General features: G+C 41.1%; 1 protein-coding gene across 2 annotated transcripts in view; it reads right to left on the minus strand.

Annotated features, from left to right (window-relative positions):
• Positions 1 to 231: 231 nt before the first annotated feature.
• Positions 232 to 26424, minus strand: part of LOC106576191 (uncharacterized) — a 29489-nt gene continuing 3296 nt past the window's right edge. Inside the window, exons 2-7 of one of the 2 annotated variants that reach the window (XM_045699833.2) lie at positions 18524 to 18715; positions 13276 to 13377; positions 12974 to 13150; positions 11487 to 11528; positions 11292 to 11364; positions 232 to 11195 (exon numbers count right to left, since the gene is read on the minus strand). In XM_045699833.2, the coding sequence (XP_045555789.2) occupies positions 11132 to 11195; positions 11292 to 11364; positions 11487 to 11528; positions 12974 to 13150; positions 13276 to 13377; positions 18524 to 18715 (650 nt within the window). In that variant the 3' untranslated portion in view covers positions 232 to 11131. Of the gene's footprint in view, positions 11196 to 11291; positions 11365 to 11486; positions 11529 to 12973; positions 13151 to 13275; positions 13378 to 18328; positions 18489 to 18523; positions 18716 to 26424 lie in introns of those variants that run through there. The other variant, XM_014153176.3, reaches the window with a different exon arrangement.

Here is a 26424-nt window from a genome sequence, read left to right on the forward strand (position 1 = left end):
TAGTTTAAGCAGACTGTTTGTCTATTGTTGTAACCTAGAAGATCAGATCAAAATGTATGACCAGTTTATGCAGAAATCTAGGTATGTCGAAAAGGTTCACGTACTTTTTTTTTTTTCTTGCCACTGTAGATCATCACGCACATTCCTACTCATGTCATTAAATCAAGGTTGTTTGGTATGTTCCAGTGTGATCATATTTGTGCAAGAATACAAAGTACAAACAAGCAGGAAGCCATTGGCACCAGTAAATGTTTATTAGGGAAAGGTGCAATCTTCCCGATTTTACAATTTCAACCTCTTAGCACTGTACACAAGTATAGTCCGAACTGTAATTTTCTCACATTTGCACGTACATGGATGTAACTACAAATCTTATTTATTCAACATTTTGCACAATGAAATATCTTGAGTGGCACCATCTCGTTTTCAAGTGTCCAAATTAAAAAACGAAGCAACTATAATATGGCAACTACTGTCTAATAATAATAAAACATTCAACTTACATAATACAAATAAAAACAAACATTATGTGAACATATATGTATATTAACAGTTTGTTCTTAACATTTGAAAAAGGGCTTTCTTAAATTCACTGTAATTTTAATGCCCTGATTTCTACAGGTAAATTATACCAGTCAGTTGGGCCTTTTGTATCTGAAAGATACTCCAACCTCATGTTTATTGCCGCTATTGTCTAAAGGAGTAACGTGAGTCTTGTAAAGTTACAGTGGGGGAAAAAAGTATTTAGTCAGCCACCAATTGTGCAAGTTCTCCCACTTAAAAAGATGAGAGAGGCCTGTAATTTTCATCATAGGTACACTTCAACTATGACAGACAAAATGAGAAAATAAAACCAGAAAAATCACATTGTAGGATTTTTAATAAATTTATTTGCAAATTATGGTGGAAAATAAGTATTTGGTCAATAACAAAAGTCTATCTCAATACTTTGTTATATACCCTCTGTTGGCAATGACACAGGTCAAACGTTTTCTGTAAGTCTTCACAAGGTTTTCACACACTGTTGCTGGTATTTTGGCCCATTCCGCCATGCAGATCTCCTCTAGAGCAGTGATGTTTTGGGGCTGTCGCTGGGCAACACTGACTTTCAACTCCCTCCAAAGTTTTTCTATGGAGTTGAGATCTGGAGACTGGCTAGGCCACTCCAGGACCTTGAAATGCTTCTTACGAAGCCACTCCTTCGTTGCCCGGGCGGTGTGTTTGGGATCATTGTCATGCTGAAAGACCCAGCCACGTTTCATCTTCAATGCCCTTGCTGATGGAAGGAGGTTTTCACTCAAAATCTCACGATACATGGCCCCATTCATTCTTTCCTTTACACGGATCAGTCGTCCTGGTCCCTTTGCAGAAAAACAGCCTCAAAGCATGATGTTTCCACCCCCATGCTTCACAGTAGGTATGGTGTTCTTTGGATGCAACTCAGCATTCTTTGTCCTCCAAACACGACGAGTTGAGTTTTTACCAAAAAGTTCTATTTTGGTTTCATCTGACCATATGACATTCTCCCAATCCTCTTCTGGATCATCCAAATGCTCTCTAGCAAACTTCAGATGGGCCTGGACATGTACTGGCTTAAGCAGGGGGACACGTCTGGCACTGCAGGATTTGAGTCCCTGGCGGCGTAGTGTGTTACTGATGGTAGGCTTTGTTACTTTGGTCCCAGCTCTCTGCAGGTCATTCACTAGGTCCCCCCGTGTGGTTCTGGGATTTTTGCTCACCGTTCTTGTGATCATTTTGACCCTACGGGGTGAGATCTTGCGTGGAGCCCCAGATCGAGGGAGATTATCAGTGGTCTTGTATGTCTTCCATTTCCTAATAATTGCTCCCACAGTTGATTTCTTCAAACCAAGCTGCTTACCTATTGCAGATTCAGTCTTCCCAGCCTGGTGCAGGTCTACAATTTTGTTTCTGATGTCCTTTGACAGCTCTTTGGTCTTGGCCATAGTGGAGTTTGGAGTGTGACTGTTTGAGGTTGTGGACAGGTGTCTTTTATACTGATAACAAGTTCAAACAGGTGCCATTAATACAGGTAACGAGTGGAGGACAGAGGAGCCTCTTAAAGAAGTTACAGGTCTGTGAGAGCCAGAAATCTTGCTTGTTTGTAGGTGACCAAATACTTATTTTCCACCATAATTTGCAAATAAATTCATTAAAAATCCTACAATGTGATTTTCTGGATTTTTTTTTCTCATTTTGTCTGTCATAGCTGACGTGTACCTATGATGAAAATTACAGGCCTCTCTCATCTTTTTAAGTGGGAGAACTTGCACAATTGGTGGCTGACTAAATACTTTTTCCCCCCACTGTAGGTGTTCCTTAATATACGGTACCAGTCAAGTTTGGACACACCTACACCTAATGTTGTAAATGACTATTGTAACTGGAAACTGATGATTTTTTATGGAATATCTACATAGGCGTACAGAGGCCCATTATCAGCACCCATCACTCCTGTGTTCCAATGACAAGTTGTGTTAGCTAATCCAAGTTTAATTTTAAAAGGCTAATTGATCATTAGAAAACCCATTTGCAATTATGTTAGCACAGCTGAAAACTGTTGTCCTGATTAAAGAAGCAATAAAACTGGCCTTCTTTAGACTAGTTGAGTATCTGGAGCATCAGCATTTGTGGGTTTGATTACAGGCTCAAAATGGCCAGAAACAAATAACTTTCTTCTGAAACTCGTCAGTCTATTCTTGTTCTGAGAAATGAAGGCTTTTCCATGCTAGAAATTGCCAAGAAACTGAAGATCTTGTACAAAGCTGTGTACTACTCCCTTCACAGAACAGCGTAAACTGTCTCTAACCAGAATAGAAAGAGGAGTGGGAGGCCCCGGTGCACAACTGAGCAAGAGGACAAGTACATTAGAGTGTCTAGTTTGAGAAACAGATGCCTCACAAGTCCTCAACTAGCAGCTTCATTAAATAGTACCCACAAAACACCAGTCTCAACGTCAACAGTGAAAAGCTGACTCCGGGATGCTGGCCTTGCCATAATATGGTCTTGATCTTTTACCAAATAGAGCTATCTTCTGTATACCAACCCTACCTTGTCACAACACCACTGATTGGCTCAAACAGATTAAGAAGGAAATAAATTCCACAAAGTAACTTAACAAGGCACACCTATTAATTGATATGCATTCCAGGTGACTACTTCATGAAGCTGGTTGAGAGAATGCCAAGAGTGTGCAAAGTTGTCATCAAGGCAAAGGGTGGCTACTTTGAAGAATCTCAAATATAAAATATATTTTGATTTGATTAACACTTTTTTGGTTACTACATGATTCCTTATGTGTTATTTCATAGTTTTGTCTTCACTATTATTCTACAATGTAGAAAACAGTAAAAAGAAAGAAACCCTGGAATGAGTAGGTGTGAAAATGTTTGGGTGACAATGTATATACAAAGAAATTTAAGTTAATACATTTAAAAATAAATTGGTACCAATGCAGTTGTCTTCTGTTTGGGAGTGACAGACAATTTAGTGATTCATACACTGTGCAATGTTGTGTCTTATAATAACATCCAATGAACATTTAATTCACAAAGTAAGGTCTTGGTTGTGTTTTGATAGATGTCCCCATAATCATGGCCAGAAAGCAGCAGTTGGGTTACTAAGGTCTTTGTAATGGATACTGTAAAACAATTGTTAGATCTGTATAGTAACCCAAGCTTATACAGTGCATTCGGAAATTATTCACTTCACTTATTCCACATTTTTTGATTTAGGTTACAGACTTATTCTAAAATGGATGAAACAATTTTTTCCCCTCATCAATCTACACACAATACCCCATAATGACAAAGAAAAACAGCTTTAGACATTTTTGCAAATGTATAAAAAACATAAATACCTTATTTACATAAGTATTCAGACCCTTTGCTATGAGACTCGAAATTAAGCTCAGGTGCATCCCGTTTCCATTGATCATCCTTGAGCTGTTTCTACAACTTGATTGGAGTCCCCCTGTGGTACATTCAATTGATTGGACATGATTTGTAAAAGGAACACACCTGTCTATATAAGGTCCCACAGTTGACAGTGCATGTCAGAGCAAAAACCAAGCCATGAGATTGAAGGAATTGTCCATAGAGCTCAGAGACAGGATTGTGTCGAGGCACAGATCTGGGGAAGAGTATTAAAAAATGTCTGCAGCATTGAAGGTCCCCAAGAACACAGTGGCCTCCATCATTCTTAAATGGAAGAAGTTTGGAACCACCAAGACTCTTCCTAGAGCTGGTCGCCTGGCCAAACTGAGCAATCGGGAGAAGGGCCTTGGTCAGGGAGGTCACTCTGACAGAGCTCTAGAGTTCCTCTATGGAGATGGGAGAACCTTCCAGGACAACCATCTCTGCAGTACTCCACCAATCAGGCCTTTATGGTAGAGTCATCAGACGGAAGCCACTCCTCAGTATAGGCATATGACAGCCTGCTTGGAGTTTGCCAAAAGGCACCAAAAGGACTCTCAGACCATGAGAAACAAGATTCCCTGGTCTGATGAAACCAAGATTGAACTAATTGGCCTGAATGCCAAGCGTCACATCTGGAGGAAATCAGGTACCGCTCATCATCTAGCCAATACCATTCCTACTGTGAAGCATGGCGGTGGCAGCATCATGCTGTGGGGATGTTTTTCAGCGGCAGGGACTGGGACACTAGTTAGGCTTGAGGGAAAGATGAACAGAGCAAAGTACAGAGAGATCCTTGATGAAAACCTGCTCCAGACCAGGACCTCAGACTGGGGCGAAGGTTCACCTTCCAATAGGACAACGACCCTAAGAACACAGCGAAGACAACGCAGGAGTGGCTTCGGGACAAGTCTCTGAATATCCTTGAGTGGCCCAGCTAGAGTCCGGACTTGAACCCGATCGAACATCTCTGGAGAGACCTGAAAATAGCTGTATAGCGACGCTCCCCATCCAAACTGACAGAGCTTGAGAGGATCAGCAGAGAATAATGGGAGAAACTCCCCAAATACAGTTGTGCCAAGCTTGTAGTGTCATAGAAGACACAAGGCTGTAATCGCCGCCAAAGGTGCTTCAACAATGTACTGAGTAAAGGGTAAATATGTAAATTTGATATTTCAGTTCTTTATTGGTAATGCATTTGCAAAAATGTCTAAAAATCTGTTTTTGCTTTGTCATTATGGGGTACTGTGTCTAGTTTGAATGTATTCAATTTTTTGAATAAGGCTGTAACAAAATGTGGAAAAAGTCAAAAGTCATACGACGCTGTTGTCATTGATAAGAAGTAAAAGACAAACAATATAAAATACTGACCATCAAGGACGAGTAACTTACAGAATTGGAGTCAAAGAAGGTCAAGATGTAGGATTTAAGGTAAACATTAAACAATTTCCTGGGGAAGCAGACAACTGTACAGGGATTGGGTTGGCCAGATTGAAGTACTCAGCCAACCCACCTCGGTTCACTTTAACTCCTGATGAGTACCAGCATTATAGATACAAGAAGGGCATTGAGAACTTAGGTGATTTTAATGGCTGTAATGCAATAGTTAATGTGACTGACTTAGGTTTGGAAGTACAGGAGAAAAATCTTAACCTCACAGCACCTATAACTGATGTAGGGTGGGCTTGTACCAGCAAAGGACGCATACGATAGACACTACCAAAAAGGGTGGTTAGCAACTTGCGCCCCGGTGTTATTGGTCCAACCAGTTCAAGTTAGTCATCAGAGGCCAGTTATAGGAGGCTAAAGTAGGCACAGGAGGAGTTTTGACCAGGATGGGAGTAGCCTTGTCTAGATGGATGCTATTGGCATCCCCAGGGAAGTTACAGATTACTACAAAGCTACAGTGCCTTGCGAAAGTATTCGGCCCCCTTGAACTTTTCGACCTTTTGCCACATTTCAGGCTTCAAACATAAAGATATAAAACTGTAATTTTTTGTTAAGAATCAACAACAAGTGGGACACAATCATGAAGTGGAACGAAATTTATTGGATATTTCAAACTTTTTGAACAAATAAAAAACTGAAAATTGGGCGTGCAAAATTATTCAGCCCCCTTAAGTTAATACTTTGTAGCGCCACCTTTTGCTGCGATTACAGCTGTAAGTCGCTTGGGGTATGTCTCTATCAGTTTTGCACATCGAGAGACTGAAATATTTGCCCATTCCTCCTTGCAAAACAGCTCGAGCTCAGTGAGGTTGGATGGATGGAGAGCGTTTGTGAACAGCAGTTTTCAGTTCTTTCCACAGATTCTCGATTGGATTCAGGTCTGGACTTTGACTTGGCCATTCTAACACCTGGATATGTTTATTTGTGAACCATTCCATTGTAGATTTTGCTTTATGTTTTGGATCATTGTCTTGTTGGAAGACAAATCTCCGTCCCAGTCTCAGGTCTTTTGCAGACTCCATCAGGTTTTCTTCCAGAATGGTCCTGTATTTGGCTCCATCCATCTTCCCATCAATTTTAACCATCTTCCCTGCCCCTGCTGAAGAAAAGCAGGCCCAAACCATGATGCTGCCACCACCATGTTTGACAGTGGGGATGGTGTGTTCAGGGTGATGAGCTGTGTTGCTTTTACGCCAAACATAACGTTTTGCATTGTTGCTAAAAAGTTCGATTTTGGTTTCATCTGACCAGAGCACTTTCTTCCACATGTTTGGTGTGTCTCCCAGGTGGCTAGTGGCAAACTTTAAACGACACTTTTTATGGATATCTTTAAGAAATGGCTTTCTTCTTGCCACTCTTCCATAAAGGCCAGATTTGTGCAGTATACGACTGATTGTTGTCCTATGGACAGAGTCTCCCACCTCAGCTGTAGATCTCTGCAGTTCATCCAGAGTGATCATGGGCCTCTTGGCTGCATCTCTGATCAGTCTTCTCCTTGTATGAGCTGAAAGTTTAGAGGGACGGCCGGGTCTTCGTAGATTTGCAGTGGTCTGATACTCATTCCATTTCAATATTATCGCTTGCACAGTGCTCCTTGGGATGTTTAAAGCTTGGGAAATCTTTTTGTATCCAAATCCGGCTTTAAACTTCTCCACAACAGTATCTCGGACCTGCCTGGTGTGTTCCTTGTTCTTCATGATGCTCTCTGCGCTTTAAACGGACCTCTGAGACTATCACAGAGCAGGTGCATTTATACGGAGACTTGATTACACACAGGTGGATTCTATTTATCATCATTAGTCATTTAGGTCAACATTGGATCATTCAGAGATCCTCACTGAACTTCTGGAGAGAGTTTGCTGCACTGAAAGTAAAGGGGCTGAATAATTTTGCACGCCCAATTTTTCAGTTTTTTATTTGTTAAAAAAGTTTGAAATATCCAATAAATTTCGTTCCACTTCATAATTGTGTCCCACTTGTTGTTGATTCTTCACAAAAAATTACAGTTTTATATCTTTATGTTTGAAGCCTGAAATGTGGCAAAAGGTCGAAAAGTTCAAGGGGGCCGAATACTTTCGCAAGGCACTGTATGAATCAAATAGGTGAAGACTTTACCACTACGTTCTTTTGGTAGTTGACAATAAATAAAAATGTGGATTGGATTAATTACATCTATTATAATTAACAGAGATTCATGAAGTAAACCGGGGATGCAGTAAAGGGGTTCTCTGACCAATTATCCGCCACCTCCCTCATGACCTGGCAAAATAGGCTGGCTCTCGATATGTTATTGGCAGAAAAGGACGGGGTATGAAGAATGATAAGGGTTCATTGTTGTATGTTTATTCCTAATGACACAGCTCCAGATGGATCCGTGACCAAGGCCCTGGCTGGTTTAACCACATTAGCTCATGAGTTAGCAGAGAACTCTGGGGTGGATACCTCACTGACTGGGTGGTTCGACAGTATGTTTGGAAAATTGAAAAATGTCATAATTACCATGTTATGAGCTGCTTTCACCTGTATGAGTGTGTTGGTGTTGTGTGGATGCTGTTTGGTCCCATGTTGTGAGAGGTTTAATCACCAGAACTCTAGACAGATTGATGATGCAACAGATGGTGAAATATGGACCAATTCTGAACTCCGACCAGTGGGATGACGACAGCAGGCCTCCAGGCCTAGGAGATGGCTCCGTTTCTTTTAACCACGAGGAGCCAATGTTAGATGAGACTATCTTCTATGTTTAGACAGACTGTTCCTTTAACCTGTTTAGGATAGGGGGCAGTATTTTCACGGCCGGATTAAAAAACGTACCCGATTTAATCTGGTTATTCCTCCTGCCCAGAAACTAGAATATGCATATAATTGTTTGATTTGGATAGAAAACACCCTACAGTTTCTAAAACTGTTTGAATGGTGTCTGTGAGTATAACAGAACTCATATGGTAGGCCAAAACCTGAGAAGATTCCATACAGGAAGTGCCCTCTCTGACCATTTCTTGTCCTTCTATAGCCTCTTTATGGAAAATAGAGGATCTCTGCTGTAACGTGACATTTTCTAAGGCTCCCATAGGCTCTCAGAAGGCGCCAGAACGGGGAATGATGGCTCTGCAGTCCCTGGGCGAAAAACAGTAGGGGATTTGGATAGTGGTCGATCTGAGAACAATGACACGGGCGCGCGCGTGCATGTGAAGACACCATTTTCTTCTTTCAGTCATTGAACGAAAACAACGTCTCCCGGTCGGAATATTATCGCTATTTTACGAGAAAAATCGCATAAAAATTGATTTTAAACAGCGTTTGACATGCTTCGAAGTACGGTAATGGAATATTTTGAAATTTCTTGTCACGATACGCGCCGGCCAAAACCTGAGAAGATTCCATACAGGAAGTGCCCTGTCTGACAATTTGTTGTCCTTCTGTTGCATCTCTACCGAAAATACAGCATCTGTGCTGTAACGTGACATTTTCTAAGGCTTCCATTGGCTCTCAGAAGGCGCCAGAAAGTGGAATGAGGTGTCTGCTGTCTCTGGGCGAAGAACAGCAGGAGTATTTGTTAGTGGTCAGCTTGGGAACAGTGACACTGGAGATGCGCGTTCATGAGAATTCTACATTTTTTTCTTTCAGCCTTTGAATGAATACAACGTAGCCCGGTTGGAATATTATCGCTATTTTATGAGAAAAATAGCATAAAAATTGATTTTAAACAGCGTTTGACATGCTTCGAAGTACGGTAATGGAATATTTTGAAATTTTTTGTCACGAAATGCGCTCGCGCATCACCCTTCGGATAGTGACCTGAACGCACGAACAAAACGGAGCTATTTCAATATAACTATGGATTATTTGGAACTAAAACAGCATTTGTTGTTGAAGTAGAAGTCCTGGGAGTGCATTCTGACGAAGAACAGCAAAGGTAATCCAATTTATCTAATACTAATTATGAGGTATGGGTATGCTAGTTCTGAACATCACATGCTAATGTAAAAAGCTGTTTTTTTATATAAATATGAACTTGATTGAACAAAACATGCATGTATTGTATAACTTAATGTCCTAGGTGTGTCATCTGATGAAGATCATCAAAGGTTAGTGCTGCATTTAGCTGTGGTTTTGGTTTTTGTGACATATATCCTTGCTTAGAAAATGGCTGTGTGATTATTTTTGGCAGGGTACTCTCCTGACATAATCTAATGTTTTGCTTTCGCTGTAAAGCCTTTTTGAAATCGGACAATGTGGTTAGATTAACGAGAGTGTCACAGTATCCACAGAAGATGGCGCCCCTCCTCGGTCGGGCGGCGGTCATCGTCGCCGGTCTACTAGCTGACATCGATCTATGTTTCTGTGTTCTTTGGTTTTTGTCTGTCTAGGTCCGCACCTGTTTCTTGTCTGTCATTATTGGGGGGGGTATTTAGTTTGGTCCTTTGGGTTCGTTTTTTGTGCGGGATTAATTGTATGTCAGCGGGCAGTGTTTGTGTACGCTGTTGTTGTGTGTTCCCAGTAGCGGAACATGTTGAATTATTATTATTGCCGGGCTGCGCCCCGTGCGTATATTTCATTCGTGGATTACCTGTTTTCCCTTTTGGGTATTGTGCGCACCCTGTGCCTTTTTGACCACCGAGTGTTCGGTGTAAATAAACTTCGGCATTACTGGACATAAGTCTCCTGCGTTTGACTCTGCCCCTTCCTCCTGCCCTTAAGGATCCGTGACAAGAGTCTTGTCTTTAAAATCGTGTAAAATAGTCATATGTTTGAGAAATTGAAGTTATAGCATTTTTAAGGTATTTGTATTTCGCGCCACGCTCTACCATTGGATATTGGTGAGGCATTCCGCTAGCGGAACGTCTGTCCTTATGAAGTTAAAGGTAATGATTAAAATATTCCACCCTGAAACGTAATTATTAGTGATTATTAGTTTATGTGGCATGTATAATGAATGATTAAAGTACTAAACATAAGTCCAATAAGGTTTGGTAGAGACATGTGAGGGAGAGAAATGTGTGTGTGTGTGTCTAAGAAAATACCGAGAACAATTCAACTGTGGTTGACCCGACCTGGCTAGAACTCTGAGAAACTTATGATAGGACAGGGAGTCCTTTTCAAGGTTCCTCTAATCTCGGGGGAATGGAACTGCCGGCTTGGTAGTGATAAACAGTGGATACAACTCACCTACTGTTTGTGTGTATGTATGTGCGTAGGATATCTACTGTTCGTGAGTATGTATGTGCGTAAGTAGGGAGTGAACTATAAAATGGATGTCTTTGTATTATGGACTTCAGAACGTTCTCTGAATAAACTGTAGGGACCTTTTGCATAAGCTGAGTCTTTGTCTAATTATTATTAAACCCAGGGTCTTACAAACCTTGGGGATTGGTCAAAGCTTAAAATAATTGTTAGTTATCATCACTGGGATTGAAAATTCTCGTGACAGGTCTGCATACTTTCCGAATGCACTGTAGTTAATTGTTTTTAAAAATAATCAATATGCTTCCATATTAATTTAGAATCTATCCTCAAAGTTTATGGATATTAATGAATAAATGAAATAAATCAATATGTCTTAAATTAATCCATTTGGGTGGTGCTTTAGGTATTTTAATTTTCCACACAAGACACCAAGGTCTGGGCCACACATTTTTGGTTCACCTCTTGTCCAATCCAAAGTCATTGTTCCCCCACCATCAGACTGATGCACCTTTGACTTTTCTAAGTGGCTGCTGGTTGTCCGTCAGGGCACTAAGGAGTGTGGCTCATGTCACAATATTAATTTGCACTATTTCGTCTGGTGTTGGCGACAGATCAAGTCGCTGCATCCTGTCATAAGGGAGAAAAAGTGTTTGGAATTCAACAGAGATGTCATTAGACCCCCTTCCCCACAAGAAATAACACTGGTTGACCAGCCAATCTTACCATTTCCTTCTCCCAAATATTAGCACTCCAAATGCTGCAACCAGCAATACGGTTACTACCACCCCACCTACACCTAGGATTTCCATTCCATGGGAACAAGAGAGAAACAAAACCATCAGGAGAAAGGACTCAGACTTACTTTCTGTTATACTCCTTCTCTCCCTCCCTGTAATCTCTGTGTGGTAGCCTACTCACCCGCATATATGGCTGTAGCAGAACTCTTCTCAGTGCCTTCACCTAAGAGTGAGAGAGAAAGAGAGACTGCAAAGTAATTAAAAGTCTTGAGAGATTCATGAGTGTGGTAATAAGGGTCAAAGAATGATGCCAGAAAATGGTTGTAGTGAGTGTGTAGTTAGCATGCCCATGCCAGGGGAGATCAGTGGGAGTGAAGCCAGCTGGCAGAGGAACACAGGCAGTTTTCTCTAAAGACTAGCATCGTCTAGCACAGCGGTTCCAAAATGAGGGGTCGCGACCCTAAGTGTGGTCACGGGATATAAAAATGGGGTCACAGGAAAATGTTCAATGTGTGGGGAGGCACCAGCACAGAAGCTCACATCAATACCTTTGTCAGATAACACTGTTAAACAAATAATGTATATGATTATTAGCAATCAAGAGGAAACTAACTGAACGACTCAAAAACTCCCCAGCTTATGCTCTCCAAATGAACGTTAGCTGTGAGGGCGGAGATGCCCATGCATTGACTTTTGTTCGCTATACATGTCGGACATAACGTTCTGTCTCACGATTCCTGAGCACGAAACGGCACAGGGGATGTTCAGTGTGCTGCGTGGCTATATTGACGAAAAACAGATTCCATGTGATCGAATGGTGGGCTTTGCACAGATGGGGCTCCATCTATGGTGGGAAGGTGGGAAGGCCTCTGCACTCTAGTTATGAATGTCTCCCTCTGCCATATTGACGCATTGTATGATACACCGAGAGCAACTGGCGGCAAAAGACCTGAGCACAGAACTTGGGAGATATACTGCAGCAGGTAACTTTGATTGTAAACTACATCAAACCACATCCACTGCGCGCATGCCTGTTCGCAAAACTATGTGGAGATATGGGATCAGAGCATGACAATGTTCTATTTCACACCGAGGCTTGGTGGTTATGGAGGAGAGTATTGGAAAGATTTTTCACATTGATGGAGTAACTGTTGTCATTCATAATGGATGTAAAAAAAACTGACTTGGTTGAATTTCTGTGTAATGAAAAGAAGATGTGTCTCCTTGCCTATGCAATAGACACATTTGGGAAACTGAACAAACTGAACACAAGCATGATGGGTGGGGAAATAAAAAAACATTCTACAGATGACTGACCAAATCAGTGAATTCAGAGGAAAGACTTGTTATTGTAGAGTCTTTCAAAAGCCAACCATGTTTCTAACAGAAAACAGCTTCAGTAAGGCAAAGGCCTCAAATAAAAAAGTAACATTGGCTGTTAATAACATTTTAATTAAAATATTTTCACATGGTTGGAGCCATGAGAATTTTCAGATATCAAAATGGGGTCGTGGGCCAAAAAAGTTTGGGAACCCCTGGTCTAGCATGAACAACAAAGAACAGTACACCAGAATGGACCATTACCAAACATAGATCTTTAAATAAATGCAACAAAAACATATCTGTACTATTCAGTAGAGTGATACACTATGGAACAAGTCTCCTCACCGCCAACTGGATCCTCACTGGAGGTTGGGGCTCTGTTGGAGACACAGTAACTCTCTGATGGAGAAACAGTCTTCGTGAAGACAGAGGTCACCGCACTGGACTTATCCACTGGCACTGATGTAAGGTCATCGATGATGGTGGTTGTCACTGTAACAGTAGTAATGACCTCTGGGTTCTCTGTGACAGGATCCAGGGTTAGGGGGCAAAGGTCAGATCAACAGTTTTAACTGACCTGTCCAACCATACCTCTCATAGAAGCACATTGATCAGGCAGCAATTGATGAAAATTGGGAGGGACATACGCAGTATTGGAGAACTGGGAGTGATTGGTCTTGGGCTAATTCTCTCTGTGGGCACTGAGGGGTACACTATGGGAGATGGAGTTCTCTTGTGGGTTGTTGAAGCTGTTGGGGGAGAGAGGATAAAAGAGGTCAGTCATTGGAAATCAATACAGCCGGGGCAAGGACATACAGTGCCTTCAGAGAGTATTCACACCCCTTGAATTTTTCCACATTTTGTTGTGTTACAGCCTGAATTTAAAATTGATTGAATTTAGATTTTGTGTCACTGATCTACACACAACACCCCATAATATCAAAGTGGAATTATGTTTTAAGAAATGTTTACAAGTGAATTTAAAATGAAAAGCTGAAATGTCTTGAATGTTGCTTAGCCACATAAGTTGCATGGACTCACTCTGTGTGCAATAATAGCGTTTAAAAGGTCAAATGCAGCTGTTTTTAGCTTAATATAAAATAATTTCTGGGTAACAATTAAGTAACTTACTGTGAAATGGTTAAAAATAAACTAAAATAGCAACAATTTTGCTAGGACTGTCTGGGAGTGGTCTGAGTCGGAGGGGGAAACAGAAAATGTGCTGTTATTGGCCGAGTTTTGGAACTCTTTCTTATTGGTCTGTTAACTAATTTACTGTATGGTGATGTCACCATGTAGGCCAAAACGTCATCCCTCCAAAACTTGTTGAAATTTCAGACGGGCTTTTCAAACAGCTCCTACACTAAAAGGGTATTGTCATCATTTTTACAGTATTATTCCAACCTAGCATGGAAATACACAGTACCCGTCAAAGTTTGGACATACCTACTCATTCAAGGGTTTTTCTTTATTTTTTACATTGTAGAATAATAGTGAAGATATAAAAACGATGAAATAACACATATGGAATCATGTAGTAACCAAAAAAGTGTTAAACAAATCAAAATATATTTGAGATTCTTGATGACAGCTTTGCTTTGCACACTCTCAACCAGCATTATCTCAACCAGCTTCAGGAGGTAGTCACCTGGAACGCATTTCAATTAACAGGTGTGACTTGATAAAAGTTAATTTGTGGAATTTATTTCCTTCTTAATGTGTTTGAGCCAATCAGTTGTGTTATGACAAGGTAGGGTTGGTATACAGAAGATAGCCCTATTTGGTAAAAAAACAAATCCATATTATGGCAAGAACAGCTCAAATAAGCAAAGAGAAATGACAGTCCATCATTACTTTAAGACATGAAGGTCAGTCAAAGCAGAACATTTCAAGGACTTTTAAAGTTTATTCAAGTGCAGAGGCAAAAACCATCAAGCGCTATGATGAAACTGGCTCTCATGAGAACCACCACAGGAAAGGAAGACCCAGAGTTACCTCTGCTGCAGAGGATAAGTTCATTAGAGTTACCAGCCTCAGAAATTGCAGCCTAAATAAACGCTTCACAGAGTTCAAGTAACAGACACATCTCAACATCAATTTTTCAGAGGAGACAGTGAATTTTATTTATTTATTTCACCTTTATTTAACCAGGTAGGCAAGTTGAGAACAAGTTCTCATTTACAATTGTGACCTGGCCAAGATAAAGCAAAGCAGTTCGACACATACAACAACACGGAGTTCACATGGACTAAAACAAACATACAGTCAATAATACAGTAGAAAAATAAGTCTATATACAATGTGAGCAAATGAGGTGAGATAAGGGAGGTAAAGGCAAAAAAAAAAGGCCATGGTGGCGAAGTAAATAAAATATAGCAAGTAAAACACTGGAATGGTAGAGTTGTAGTGGAAGAAAGTGCAAAGTAGAAATAGAAATAATGGGGTGCAAAGGAGCAAAATAAATAAATCAATACAGTAGGGGAAGTGGTAGTTGTTTGGGCTAAATTATAGATGGGCTATGTACAGGTGCAGTGATCTGTGAGCTGCTCTGACAGCTGGTGCTTACAGCTAGTGAGGGAGATAAGTGTTTCCAGTTTCAGAGATTTTTGTAGTTTGTTCCAGTCATTGGCAGCAGAGAACTGGAAGGAGAGACGGCCAAAGGAGGAATAAGGACTTCATGGTCGAATTGCTGCAAATAAACCATTACTAAAGGACACCAATAAGAAGAAAAGACTTGCTTGGGCCAAGAAACACGAGCAATGGACATTAGACTGGTGGAAATCTGTCCTTTGGTCTGATAAGTCCAAATTTGAGATTTTTGGTTCCAACTGCCATGTCTTTGTGAGACGCAGAGTAGGTGAACGGATGATCTTCACATGTGTGGTTCCCACCGTGAAGCATGGAGGAGGATGTGTGATGGTGTGGGGGTGCTTTGCTGGTGACACTGTCAGTGATTTATTTAGAATTCAAGGCGCACTTAACCAGCATGGCTAACACAGCATTCTGCAGCAATACGCCATCCCATCCAGTTTGCGCTTAGTGGGACTATCATTTGTTTTTCAACAGGACAATGACACAAAACATACCTCCAGGCTGTGTAAGGGCTATTTGACCAAGAAGGAGAGTGAAGGAGTGCTGCATCAGATGACCTGGCCTCCACAATCACCCGACCGCAACCCAATTGTGATGGTTTGGGATGAGTTGGGCCACAGAGTGAAGGAAAAGCAGCCAACAAGTGCTCAGCATATGTGGGAACTCCTTCAAGACTTTTGCAAAAGCATTCCAGGTGAAGCTCGTTGAGAGAATGCCAAGAGTGTGCAAAGCTGTCATCAAGGCAAACAGTGGCTACTTTGCAGAATCTCAAATATAAAATATATTTAGATTTGATTAACACTATTTTGGTTACTACATGAATCCATATGATTTTGGTTACTACATGATTCCATGTTATTTCATAGTTCTGTTGTCTTCACTATTATTATACAATGTAGAAAATAGTTTTAAAAAATTTGAAAAACCCTTGAATGAGTATGGGTGTCCATACCCTTGACTGGTACTGTTTATATATTATAATTTTTTCCACTTAGACATTACGGAGTATGTTGTGTAGATTGTTGACAAAAAATGACAATTAAATATATTTTAATTCCACTTTGTAACACAACAAAATGTGAAAAAAGTAAAAGGGTGTGAATACTTTCTGATGGCACTGGAGGTCCCAGCCCAAGTAAAAAAAAAACACCTGCACACAGTGTGGGGTTGGACACAGAAACAGCTCAAATCACAGAGAGAATCACATCGTGTACTCAGACGGTTGATAACCACAGTCTGATCAATGTCAGTGGACCCTTTCCCTTAGGTCAGCGTTTCCCTAACCAAGGGGTGCACATTATGTTTTTTCCCTAGCACTACACAGCTGATTCAAATAATCAACTAATCCTCAAGTGTTAAATCAGCTGTGTAGTGTTAGGGCAAAAAACCAAATGTGTAACCCTTGGTCTCCCGAGGACCGAGTTTGGGAAACGCTGCCTTAGATCCATTGGCAATGTACAGAATGTTCCATACAATGTATCTTTCCATAAACTGTCATACAGATCACATACCCAAAAGGATAGGAGAGAAAGTGAAAGTAGTGGTGATGGATGACAAGAAGAGGAAAGGAGAGAGGATATTACTAATGTAGACTCAAGGGGCGTTCATCATGGCGGTCAGTTATTTTTAAAATAAATCTGCACCCTCTCCCCTATGGTACTTTCCATTTTACTTTCAAACTTGTACTTATTTCTTTTTTTAACTGCCTTATGTTCAAACCATACAGTAACATTATGGAAACATTGTACAGCGACTGAAGTGCTTTTAGACGGTTTCATCCTACGTCTATGAGGTTAACAGAACACAAGTCCCATGCTAACCAATTGGCTCATTTCCCAGAGATAATCTCTCTCGCTCTCTCTCTCTCATTGGTACTTACAGTCCTGTCCCATCGCTGAAACTCCGTGCGGACTCGGGAGAGGCGAAGGTTGAGAGCCGTGCGTCGTCTGAAACACAACCCAGCCAATCCGCACTGCTTCTTGACACAATGCCCGCTTAACCCGGAAGCCAGCTGCACCAATGTGTTGGAGGAAACACCGTACACCTGGTGACCGTGCCAGCGTGCACTGTGCCCGCCCCGCCACAGGAGTCGCTAGTGCGCGAAGGTACAGGAACATCCCTGCCGGCCAAACCCTCCCCTAACCCGGACGACGTTGGGCCAATTGTGTGCCGACCCATGGGTCTCCTGTTCAGCTGTGACAGAGCCTGGACTCGAACCAGGATCTCTAGTGGCACAGCTACGCCTTAGACAACTTCGCCACTCTGGAGGCTCTCTACTGACAATTTAACCCAGTGTTTTATCCAAAAGGCTCAGACTTTTTTGTTTCCCTCTATGCAGGCTGGCACCCATGTCTCACTGGGCCATGGCTCCGGTGGACCTGCTCTGACTTGGAGCCAAGGCAAGGGCCTGGGTACTTTTCAGCTGTCATTTTATTTTTACATTTAACCTTTATTTAACTAGGCAAGTCAGTTAAGAACAAATTCTTATTTACAATGACGGCCTACTCCGGCCAATGCTGGTCCAATTGTGCGCCGCCCTATGGGACTCCCAATCACGGCCCGGATGTGATACAGCCTGGATTCAAACCAGGGACTGTAGTGACACCTCTTGCACTGAGATGCAGTGCCTTAGACTGCTGCCCCACTTGGGTGCATTTACATAACAATGGCTAACCGTGAACTTTAACACCTTCTCACAAATGCAACAGTCTTAAACGATGCCGAGGTTGTTGATTCTGCTCGCCACAAGTCTTTAGTGTCGAACTCCTGATGGAAACACTAAAGCTGACATTAACATAAAACACTGGTGACAGCCTGGTGTGGGAGTAAGTCTAGATGGAAAAGTACCAATAAGGAACTGAGAACAACTCTATAGAGTTTTTATCTGCACTGCTTCTCTTTCACAGCCTGAAAACTAAACTAAAACTAGAGCGATGCTGGCTTTAATCTCACTGATCTACCCTGACATGAAACTCACTACAACCATTTCCTGCCACCCCGCTTTGGCAATTATTAACAACATTCATGAATGTCTCTTTTTCTCTCTCTGGGAGAGAGGCAGGCAGGCAGGCAGGCAGGCAGGCAGGCATGCAGACAGGCAATACTCACGTTCTATCGTAGTTGGAATAGATGGGTAGGCTGGGATAAGCATGCGAGAATCAGCCAGTCTCATACCTGCTCTTTATATGTAAATTATATGCATTACAGATATAGTCTATAGTTATTGCATAATTGGAATACCTGATCTTAAAGGTGTGGCTTGTCTGTCTTAATGTGTCATAGGTGGGTAGTACATCTACTTACGTATGCATATCAGCGTTGGGCCTTCCCACTGAAGAACCTGATCAATTCGTTTGCACCTGATGCGACTGGAGGTCCCCGCCATTCTCACATAGCCATCCACACACTGGTAGCGTACAAAGTAGTTTTCTTGATAACTATCCGTCGGGTTCAGGGGCTTGGTGAGCTCCCACTGAGGCAGGGGTGGGCACACATCTGAGGGGTGATGAGAAGGTGACTAAGTAAATAAGGTGTGTTCCCATAATACTGGGGTGGAACCAAAGCCCCCCCAAAAAGAATTGGGCTAGGACTGTCTGGGAGTGGTCTGAGCGGGGAGGAAAGGGCACCTAAGCAGTGCATAAACCACAATGTGGCTCAATCCACCAGAGTGGAGTGACCTAATGGGAGGGATATGTAATCTGAAAATTAGCTGTTATTGGCAGAGAGGTTTCAAACTCTCTTTGTAATTGGTCAACTAATTTATACCATCTGGTGATGTCACCAGGCAAGCCAAAACTGCTAATCAGCACATTTTGCATGGATGAAGGCCCTGTTTAGATTGTATTTTCAACCAACAACTATTACATCACACATGATCACAAAAAAAATCACCCTTTTACAGTGTTAGTTTCTTCAGTTGTTGCATAATATAATAAATAATACAGAAAGAAAATGCATTTTGACTGCACTGGGCCTTTAACAATGTTTGCCATTCCTCATGATCTCTCTGGAAGGTTAGTAGAAAACATAGCATAAGAGGAAAGATATGTTTGAGTAGTGTTTTAAGGACAATATAAGCAAGGCAATGGGTGTGAATAGGGTTGCAAAGGGTCGGAAACTTTCCGGGAAATTTCCGGAAATTTTCCGCATATTTTCCATGGGAAGTTAAGCCCGGGAATTTGGGGAATTTTGCTTAAATTCATCAAAAAAAGTTAGCTTATAACAGTGAACCTTTTTTGTGGGATACACATAAGGCAATTCTAGGTCTTGTGGCATATTTTGGTTAAACTATCCCCTATTCAATGGAATTGCAACCCTCAACATGCACAGTGCATTCTTCCATCACATGTACAAGATCTTGCACACTAATGAGATGCTATTGAGCCCACACTACTATACTATCTGAGCCAAGGACTACATACTTTCAGGTAAGTTTTGATTACAATACTGGGTGGGGTGAATATATTTTATATGACATACATGATTTTTTGTTAACTAGTAAATAGTAGCCTACAGGTAAGTGTGTTTAAATAATTTCTAACTTGTTAACAATTTCTGCTAGTTAGTTTTTGCTACCATGTGGGTTTTAGCTTGCTATCTGGAGTGTTAATTCACCTGTTTCCATACATGTTTCATTTTAAAACATGTATCTTACAAAGGAGTTGTTTAATCTGCTTAACTATTTATCTGTACATTGAATTGTATTATATATATCTTTTTTTACTCATTTCTTCCTAATCTTTACAGGAAAAAGCCACGGGCATTATCTGATATGTGGAGACATTTCACTGCAGCTAATGTAGAAGGAAACGCTGTGTACATTTGCAAATACTGTGCCAAATCATATGTGAAGAATGCAACAAAGATGCAGAATCATCTGGCCAAGTGCATAAAGTTCCCTCAGCGCTCACAACAAGCAACCTCTGACAAAAGTCCCTCTACTTCTATTCGAGGTGAAAATGATGAATCAGACACCTTATTCGATAGCAACAGCTCATGGTCCTCCTGGAATCAGAAGTTTTTTTGACTTAATGTTGGAGCGTAGTCAGATAAATGCTGATGAATATCTTGCTCGAGCTGTGTACGCAACTGGTTCACCTCTGATGCTCACAGGCAGGGTAGCCTAGTGGTTAGAGTGTTGGGCTAGTAACTGAAAGGTTGCAAGTTCAAATCCTTGAGCTGACAAGGTACAAATCTGTTGTTCTCAAACATATTACTATTTTACACCATTTTAACCTGTCTGGGAACTAGTCAACAGCCAGTGGAATCGCGTCGCGTGAAATACAAATACCTCTATATGCTATAACTTCAATTTCTGAAACATATGACTATTTTACACCATTTTATAGATACACCTCTCCTTGTCCGATTTCAAAAAGGCTTTACAGCAAAAGAAAAACATTAGATTATGTTAGGAGAGTACCCTGCCAAAAAAAATCACACTGCCATTTTCAAAGCAACTAGCATGCATCATTAATACCCAAAACACAGCTAAATGCAGCACTAACCTTTGACAATCTTCATCAGATGACACTCCTAGGACATCATGTTACACAATACATGCATTTTTTGTTCGATAAAGTTCATATTTATATATAAAAACAGCATTTTACATCGGCGCGTGACGTTCAGAAAATATTTTCTCTCAAATGCTTCCGGTTAATCAGCGCTACAATTTACAAAATTACTATTCGAAAACATTGTTAAAATGTAATATTGTCATTCAAAGAATTATAGATTAACATCTCGTGAATGCAACCGCATTGCCAGATTTAATAAGAACTTTACTGGGAAATCACACTTTGCAATAAACGACGTGGTATGCTCAGAAAAATAGGCTAGGCGATACATGTTAGTGTAACAGTGTAGGTTCCGTCCCTCTCTTCGCCCCAACCTGGGCTCGAACCAGGGACCCTTGCACACATCAACAACTGACACCCACCGAAGCATCGTTACCCATCGCTCCACAAAAGCCGCGGCCCTTGCAACGCAAGGGGAAACCCTACTTCAAGTCTCAGAGCGAGTGACGTCACTGATTGAAACGCTATTAGCGCGCACCACCGCTAACTAACTAGCCATTTCACATCGGTTACATTAGCGCCATCTTGGAACCATCTAAAATCAAATATACTATTGTAAATATTCCCTTACCTTTGATTATCTTCATCAGAAGGCACTTCCAGGATTCCAGGTCCACAACAAATGTAGTTTTGTTCGAAAAAGTTAATAATTTATGTCCCAATAGTTCCTTCTTGTTAGCACGTTCCAAAGGCTACTCATAATGTACTGAAGCGCGCGGGACTTGTCGTCACGAATGTGCAAAAAATATATATTTAAGTTCGTTCAAACATGTCAAACGTTGTATAACATAAATCTTTAGGGCGTTTTTCAACCAGAGCTTCAATAATATTCAATGCGGACGATTGTATTGTGTTACTAAACGTTTCGGAACAAAAGGGTTCCCATGGGCGCCCGCGTCATAGTAGTAATGGCCCTCCCCCTGTGACCAACTTCCCAAGCCTCTCTTTGGGTCAGTTTCTACCATAGAAGAATCAAACCACTTTGTAAAGACTGCTGACATCTAGTGGAAGCCTTAGGAAGTGCTAAATTATTAATAAGTCCCTGTGTGTTTCAATGGCAAAGCTTGAAAGTGATTCCACACATCAGATTTCGACTTCCTGTTAGGATTTGTCTCAGAGTTTTGACTGCCATATGAGTTCTGTTATACTCACAGACACCATTCAAACAGTTTTAGAAACTTTAGAGTGTTCTCTATCCAAATCTACTAATTATTTGCATATTCTAGTTACTGGGCAGGAGTAGTAACCAGATTAAATCGGGTACGTTTTTTATCCGGACGTGCAAATACTGCCCCCTATCCCCAACAGGTTAAAGATAAGACTCTCGTTAATCTAACCACGTTGTCCGATTTCAAAAAGGCTTTACAGCGAAAGCAAAAGATTAGATTATGTCAGGAGAGTACCCTACCAAAAATAATCACACAGTCATTTTCAAAGCAAGCATATATGTCACAAAAACCAAAACCACAGCTAAATGCAGCACTAACCTTTGATGATCTCCATCAGATGACACTCCTAGGACATTATGTTATACAATACATGCATGTTTTGTTCAATCAAGTTCATATTTATTCTGTTATACTCACAGACACCATTCAAACAGTTTTAGAAACGTTAGTGTTTTCTATCCAAATCTACTAATTATATGCATATTCTCATTTCTGGGCAAGAGTAGTAACCAGTTTAAATCGGGTATGTTTTTTATCCGGCTGTGAAAATACTGCCCCCTAGCCCCAACAGATAACCCACTGTTCCTAGGCCGTCATTGAAAATAAGAATTTGTTCTTAACTGACTTGCCTAGTTAAAAAAAGGTAAAATAAAAAATAAAATAAAAAATGTGTATTGGAAGAGATTTCTGAATGTTCTTCACCCAGCATACACCCCTCCAACCAGACATGCTTTATCTAGTAATTTGCTGGATACAGAGTTCAAGTGAAGGACAAGCAAATCATAGAGAAAGCAGACTGTATCGCAATCATCTCTGATGGGTGGCTGAATATTTGTGGGCAAGGAATAATTAACTACATCATCTCCACCCCTAAACCAGTATTCTTCAAAAGCACAGACACACCGGTCTCTACATTGCAGATGAGCTGAAGGCAGTCATCAATGACCTTGGACCACAGAAGGTATTTGCACTGGTGACAGACAATTCTGCGAACATGAAGGCTGCTTGGTCTAAAGTGGAGGAGTCCTACCCTCACATCACACCCATTGGCTCCATTGGCTGTGCTGCTCATGCATTGAATCTGCTCCTCAAGGACATCATGACACTGAAAACAATGTATACACTCTACAAGAGAGCCAAGGAAATGGTTAGGTATGTGAAGGGTCATCAAGCTATAGCAGTAATCTCCCTCACCAAGCAAAGTGAGAAGAATAAGAGCACCACATTGAAGCTGCCCAGCAACACCGTTGGGGTGGTGTTGTCATCATGTTTGACAGTCTCCTGGAGGTTAAGGAGTCTCTCCAAGAAATGGCCATATCACAGTCTGCCGATATGGACAGCCCCATCAAGAGGATCCTCCTGGATTATGTATTTTGGGCGAGAGTGATAAGCAGCCTGAAACTCTTGAAACCTATAGCAGTAGCCATTGCACGGATTGAGGGAGACAATGCCATCCTGCCTGATGTTCAGACTCTGCTTGCAGATGTAAGAGAAGAAATCCGTACTGCCCTGCCCACTTCACTGTTGCTCCAAGCAGAGGAAACTGCAGTTCTGAAATACATCAAAAAGCGTGAAGACTTCTGCCTGAAACCCATACAGGCCGCAGCGAATATGTTGGACCCCAAGTATGCTGGCAAGAGCATCCTGTCTGGTGCAGAGATCAACAAGGCCTATGGCGTCATCACTACCGTATCTCGCCACCTTGGCTTGGATGAGGGCAAGGTTCTTGGCAGTCTGGCGAAGTACACTTCCAAGCAAGGGCTTTGGGATGGAGATGCAATATGGCAGTCGTGCAAACATATCTCATCAGCCACCTGGTGGAAGGGAATTTGTGGATCTGAGGCTCTTTCCCCTGTTGCCTCCATCATCCTCCAAATCCCACCGACATCAGCCACCTCAGAGCGCAAATGGTCCTGGTTTAGGAACACACACACCAAAGCATGCAAAAGGTTGACCAATACAAGGGTTGAAAAATTGGTGGCCATCCGGGCAAATTTGAGGCCTTTTAAGCCTGACAACGAGTCATCCTCAACAAGGTTGGAAAGTGACAGTGAAGAAGAGGCCTCAGAGTCTGATGTTCAAGAGGTGGACATTGAGGTCATTGAGGAGGTCCAGGGAGAAGACATGGAAGCCTGAGTGGAAGACAACAAAAGCTTTAGTTTCTAGACTATCATTTTACAGATGTATGTTGAAAACGTTTTTGGGAGATGCGATGGATCTTTGGGGATCATTCAATATTCCCTTTCTTTTGTTGATCAGTGAAATCATCCCATGTGAAGAGTCAACTTATTTAATTAAAGTTTAATTCGTAACTAAATTGTTTAAAAAAAAATTATATTGGAAGGATTTAATAATTTGCAATTATGTCTACTTATGATAAGGTAAAAGGTTTATGTTTCTGTCTCCATATGATATGGTAAATATATCCAATGCAAAAAAAACATCTACATTTAAATGATATTAATATTAATTTGCATATATTTCCATTAATTCCCATATATTCCCGTTAATTCCCACGGAAAGTTTCCACCTCTGAATTAGGGCCAGGCGATATGGCAAAAATAGTATATCATCGTATTTCCCAAAAAAATTACGGTATGATGGTATTTTATGTTTTTTAATAATAAAAGTTCAAAATTTGCTTTATGAGTAGTGCGTGACCCTAGGGTGGCAACACACACATTCTAAGTGATTTCAATGGGTCTTTCTCCATTCTGATTGTTTTATACTGTTCAATTCAACTTCAACCCAAAAAAGTAATCATTTTCATCCATTTCTGCATTTGAGATCATTTCTACTCTGCCACGTAGGGCTACACAATATGGCCAAGCAATCTGGGCCTTATTTTTAACCAAATGTTGCAATTTAGAGCAAAACACTTGGGTTAACTGTTGGAATCATGGAAATAGAATGTCTATTCTAATTATTTAGTTAGAATATAATAGTGGGCACTTTTAATACCGTGTTGTTTGACATTACAACGAATGAAAATGCCAGGGAGGAGATATTGTGACAGGGTAGGATAAAAAGTGTTCATATACCTTTTCTAGGGGACCCTATAAACTTTGGCTACATTGAATGTTTTCTCTTAGCTACTTCATGTAGCTAACACATTCTTGCTTTGTGTTTACCTGTTTAATTTAGAAGACACTGTTGCACAAACAACATGCTGATTTAGGTCTACACCATCACTGGAATTATCAGGCTGTATAGCTAATTACGCTTGCTCTTACTCACTGCATTTATTAGCTAGCTAGCGATTAGCATTAGCGGCTAACAAGATTTAGGAACAACTAGATAAGAAAAGACAAACTAGCTGTTTGCAGATGTAAGAAACACAAGCTAATAGTGTAATTATAGAATGCTAGTAGATGTATATTAAGAAGCAAAGGGACAACTGCATCGTTGTCGTCAACATTGTTGCATGTGCTGCATAGACCATGCAGACTGAACGCAAGTGTCTCGTGGTCGAGGAAAAACAATTGCGCTCCTTGAGTGACACGAGCTGGAGCTGGGGCTAGGTCTGTGTGGAAAGCGGCATGGAGAGAGAGATGACTCAAGTAGCGAAGTAAACTATAAAAATGGGTGTTACACACTGCGTATTACATTTAACAAATCAAACATTCAAATGCAGTTATAGAAGATAAAGTAAAAACCCAAACCGGCCCGTGCATGAATATCGCAAAAAAACGGTATACCGCCTTGCCCTACTCTGAATATTCCCCAAAATGTGCAACCCTAGGTGAGAAAATGTTTAACTATTACATTTCAGAGAGCCTTTAAAAGAGCCTTCATTGGGTTGGCCCACAGATGTGGCAGGTTCCTGTTATGTCAAATAGTGTCCACTGCCAAATTGTGTTCAACCCCTGTTTCACAATGGGCTAAAACAGGGTCACACATGGTGTTTTTTGGCTATCATAAAAATCTTCATGGTATCAAAAGTATACACCTCACACACATATGGTTATTGGCGCAAATTGAAGAAGACACCTGTATCATGTCAGATATTGAGTTGAAATGCAGTCTGAGTTTACATCCCAATATTACACTCATATACAACACAAAATCTCAAAACATTAAAAATCCTAGAAGAGGGTGATGAAGAGTACTATTCAAATATGCTCTGTTGGTCAATATTTCCCTTTGGTGAATATCTATCATCTTGTCAACAAGCAGATATATTATACCAATCTGTCTGTATAGGCTTTTATTCATAACAAGTCCCAGCCATCAACTCTTCTGTTTCTGTAGCATGAAGCCTCTTAATGTACAAGTATACACCCTAATCTGTCACAGGGCCTTACCCCCAATCCACTCCTTAATGCTGTGTGCCAAGCAGAGAGGAATCAGGTCCCATTTATAGTCTTTGGTAGGACTCACCCGGGGATTGAACTCCCAACCTTCCAATCTCAGGTTGGGAGGCTGCTGAGGTGGTTTTACATTTCAGTAATCTCTC

Source organism: Salmo salar, chromosome 17 (genome assembly GCF_965601325.2).
Source record: "Salmo salar chromosome 17, fSalSal1, whole genome shotgun sequence".
NCBI lineage: Eukaryota > Metazoa > Chordata > Actinopteri > Salmoniformes > Salmonidae > Salmo > Salmo salar.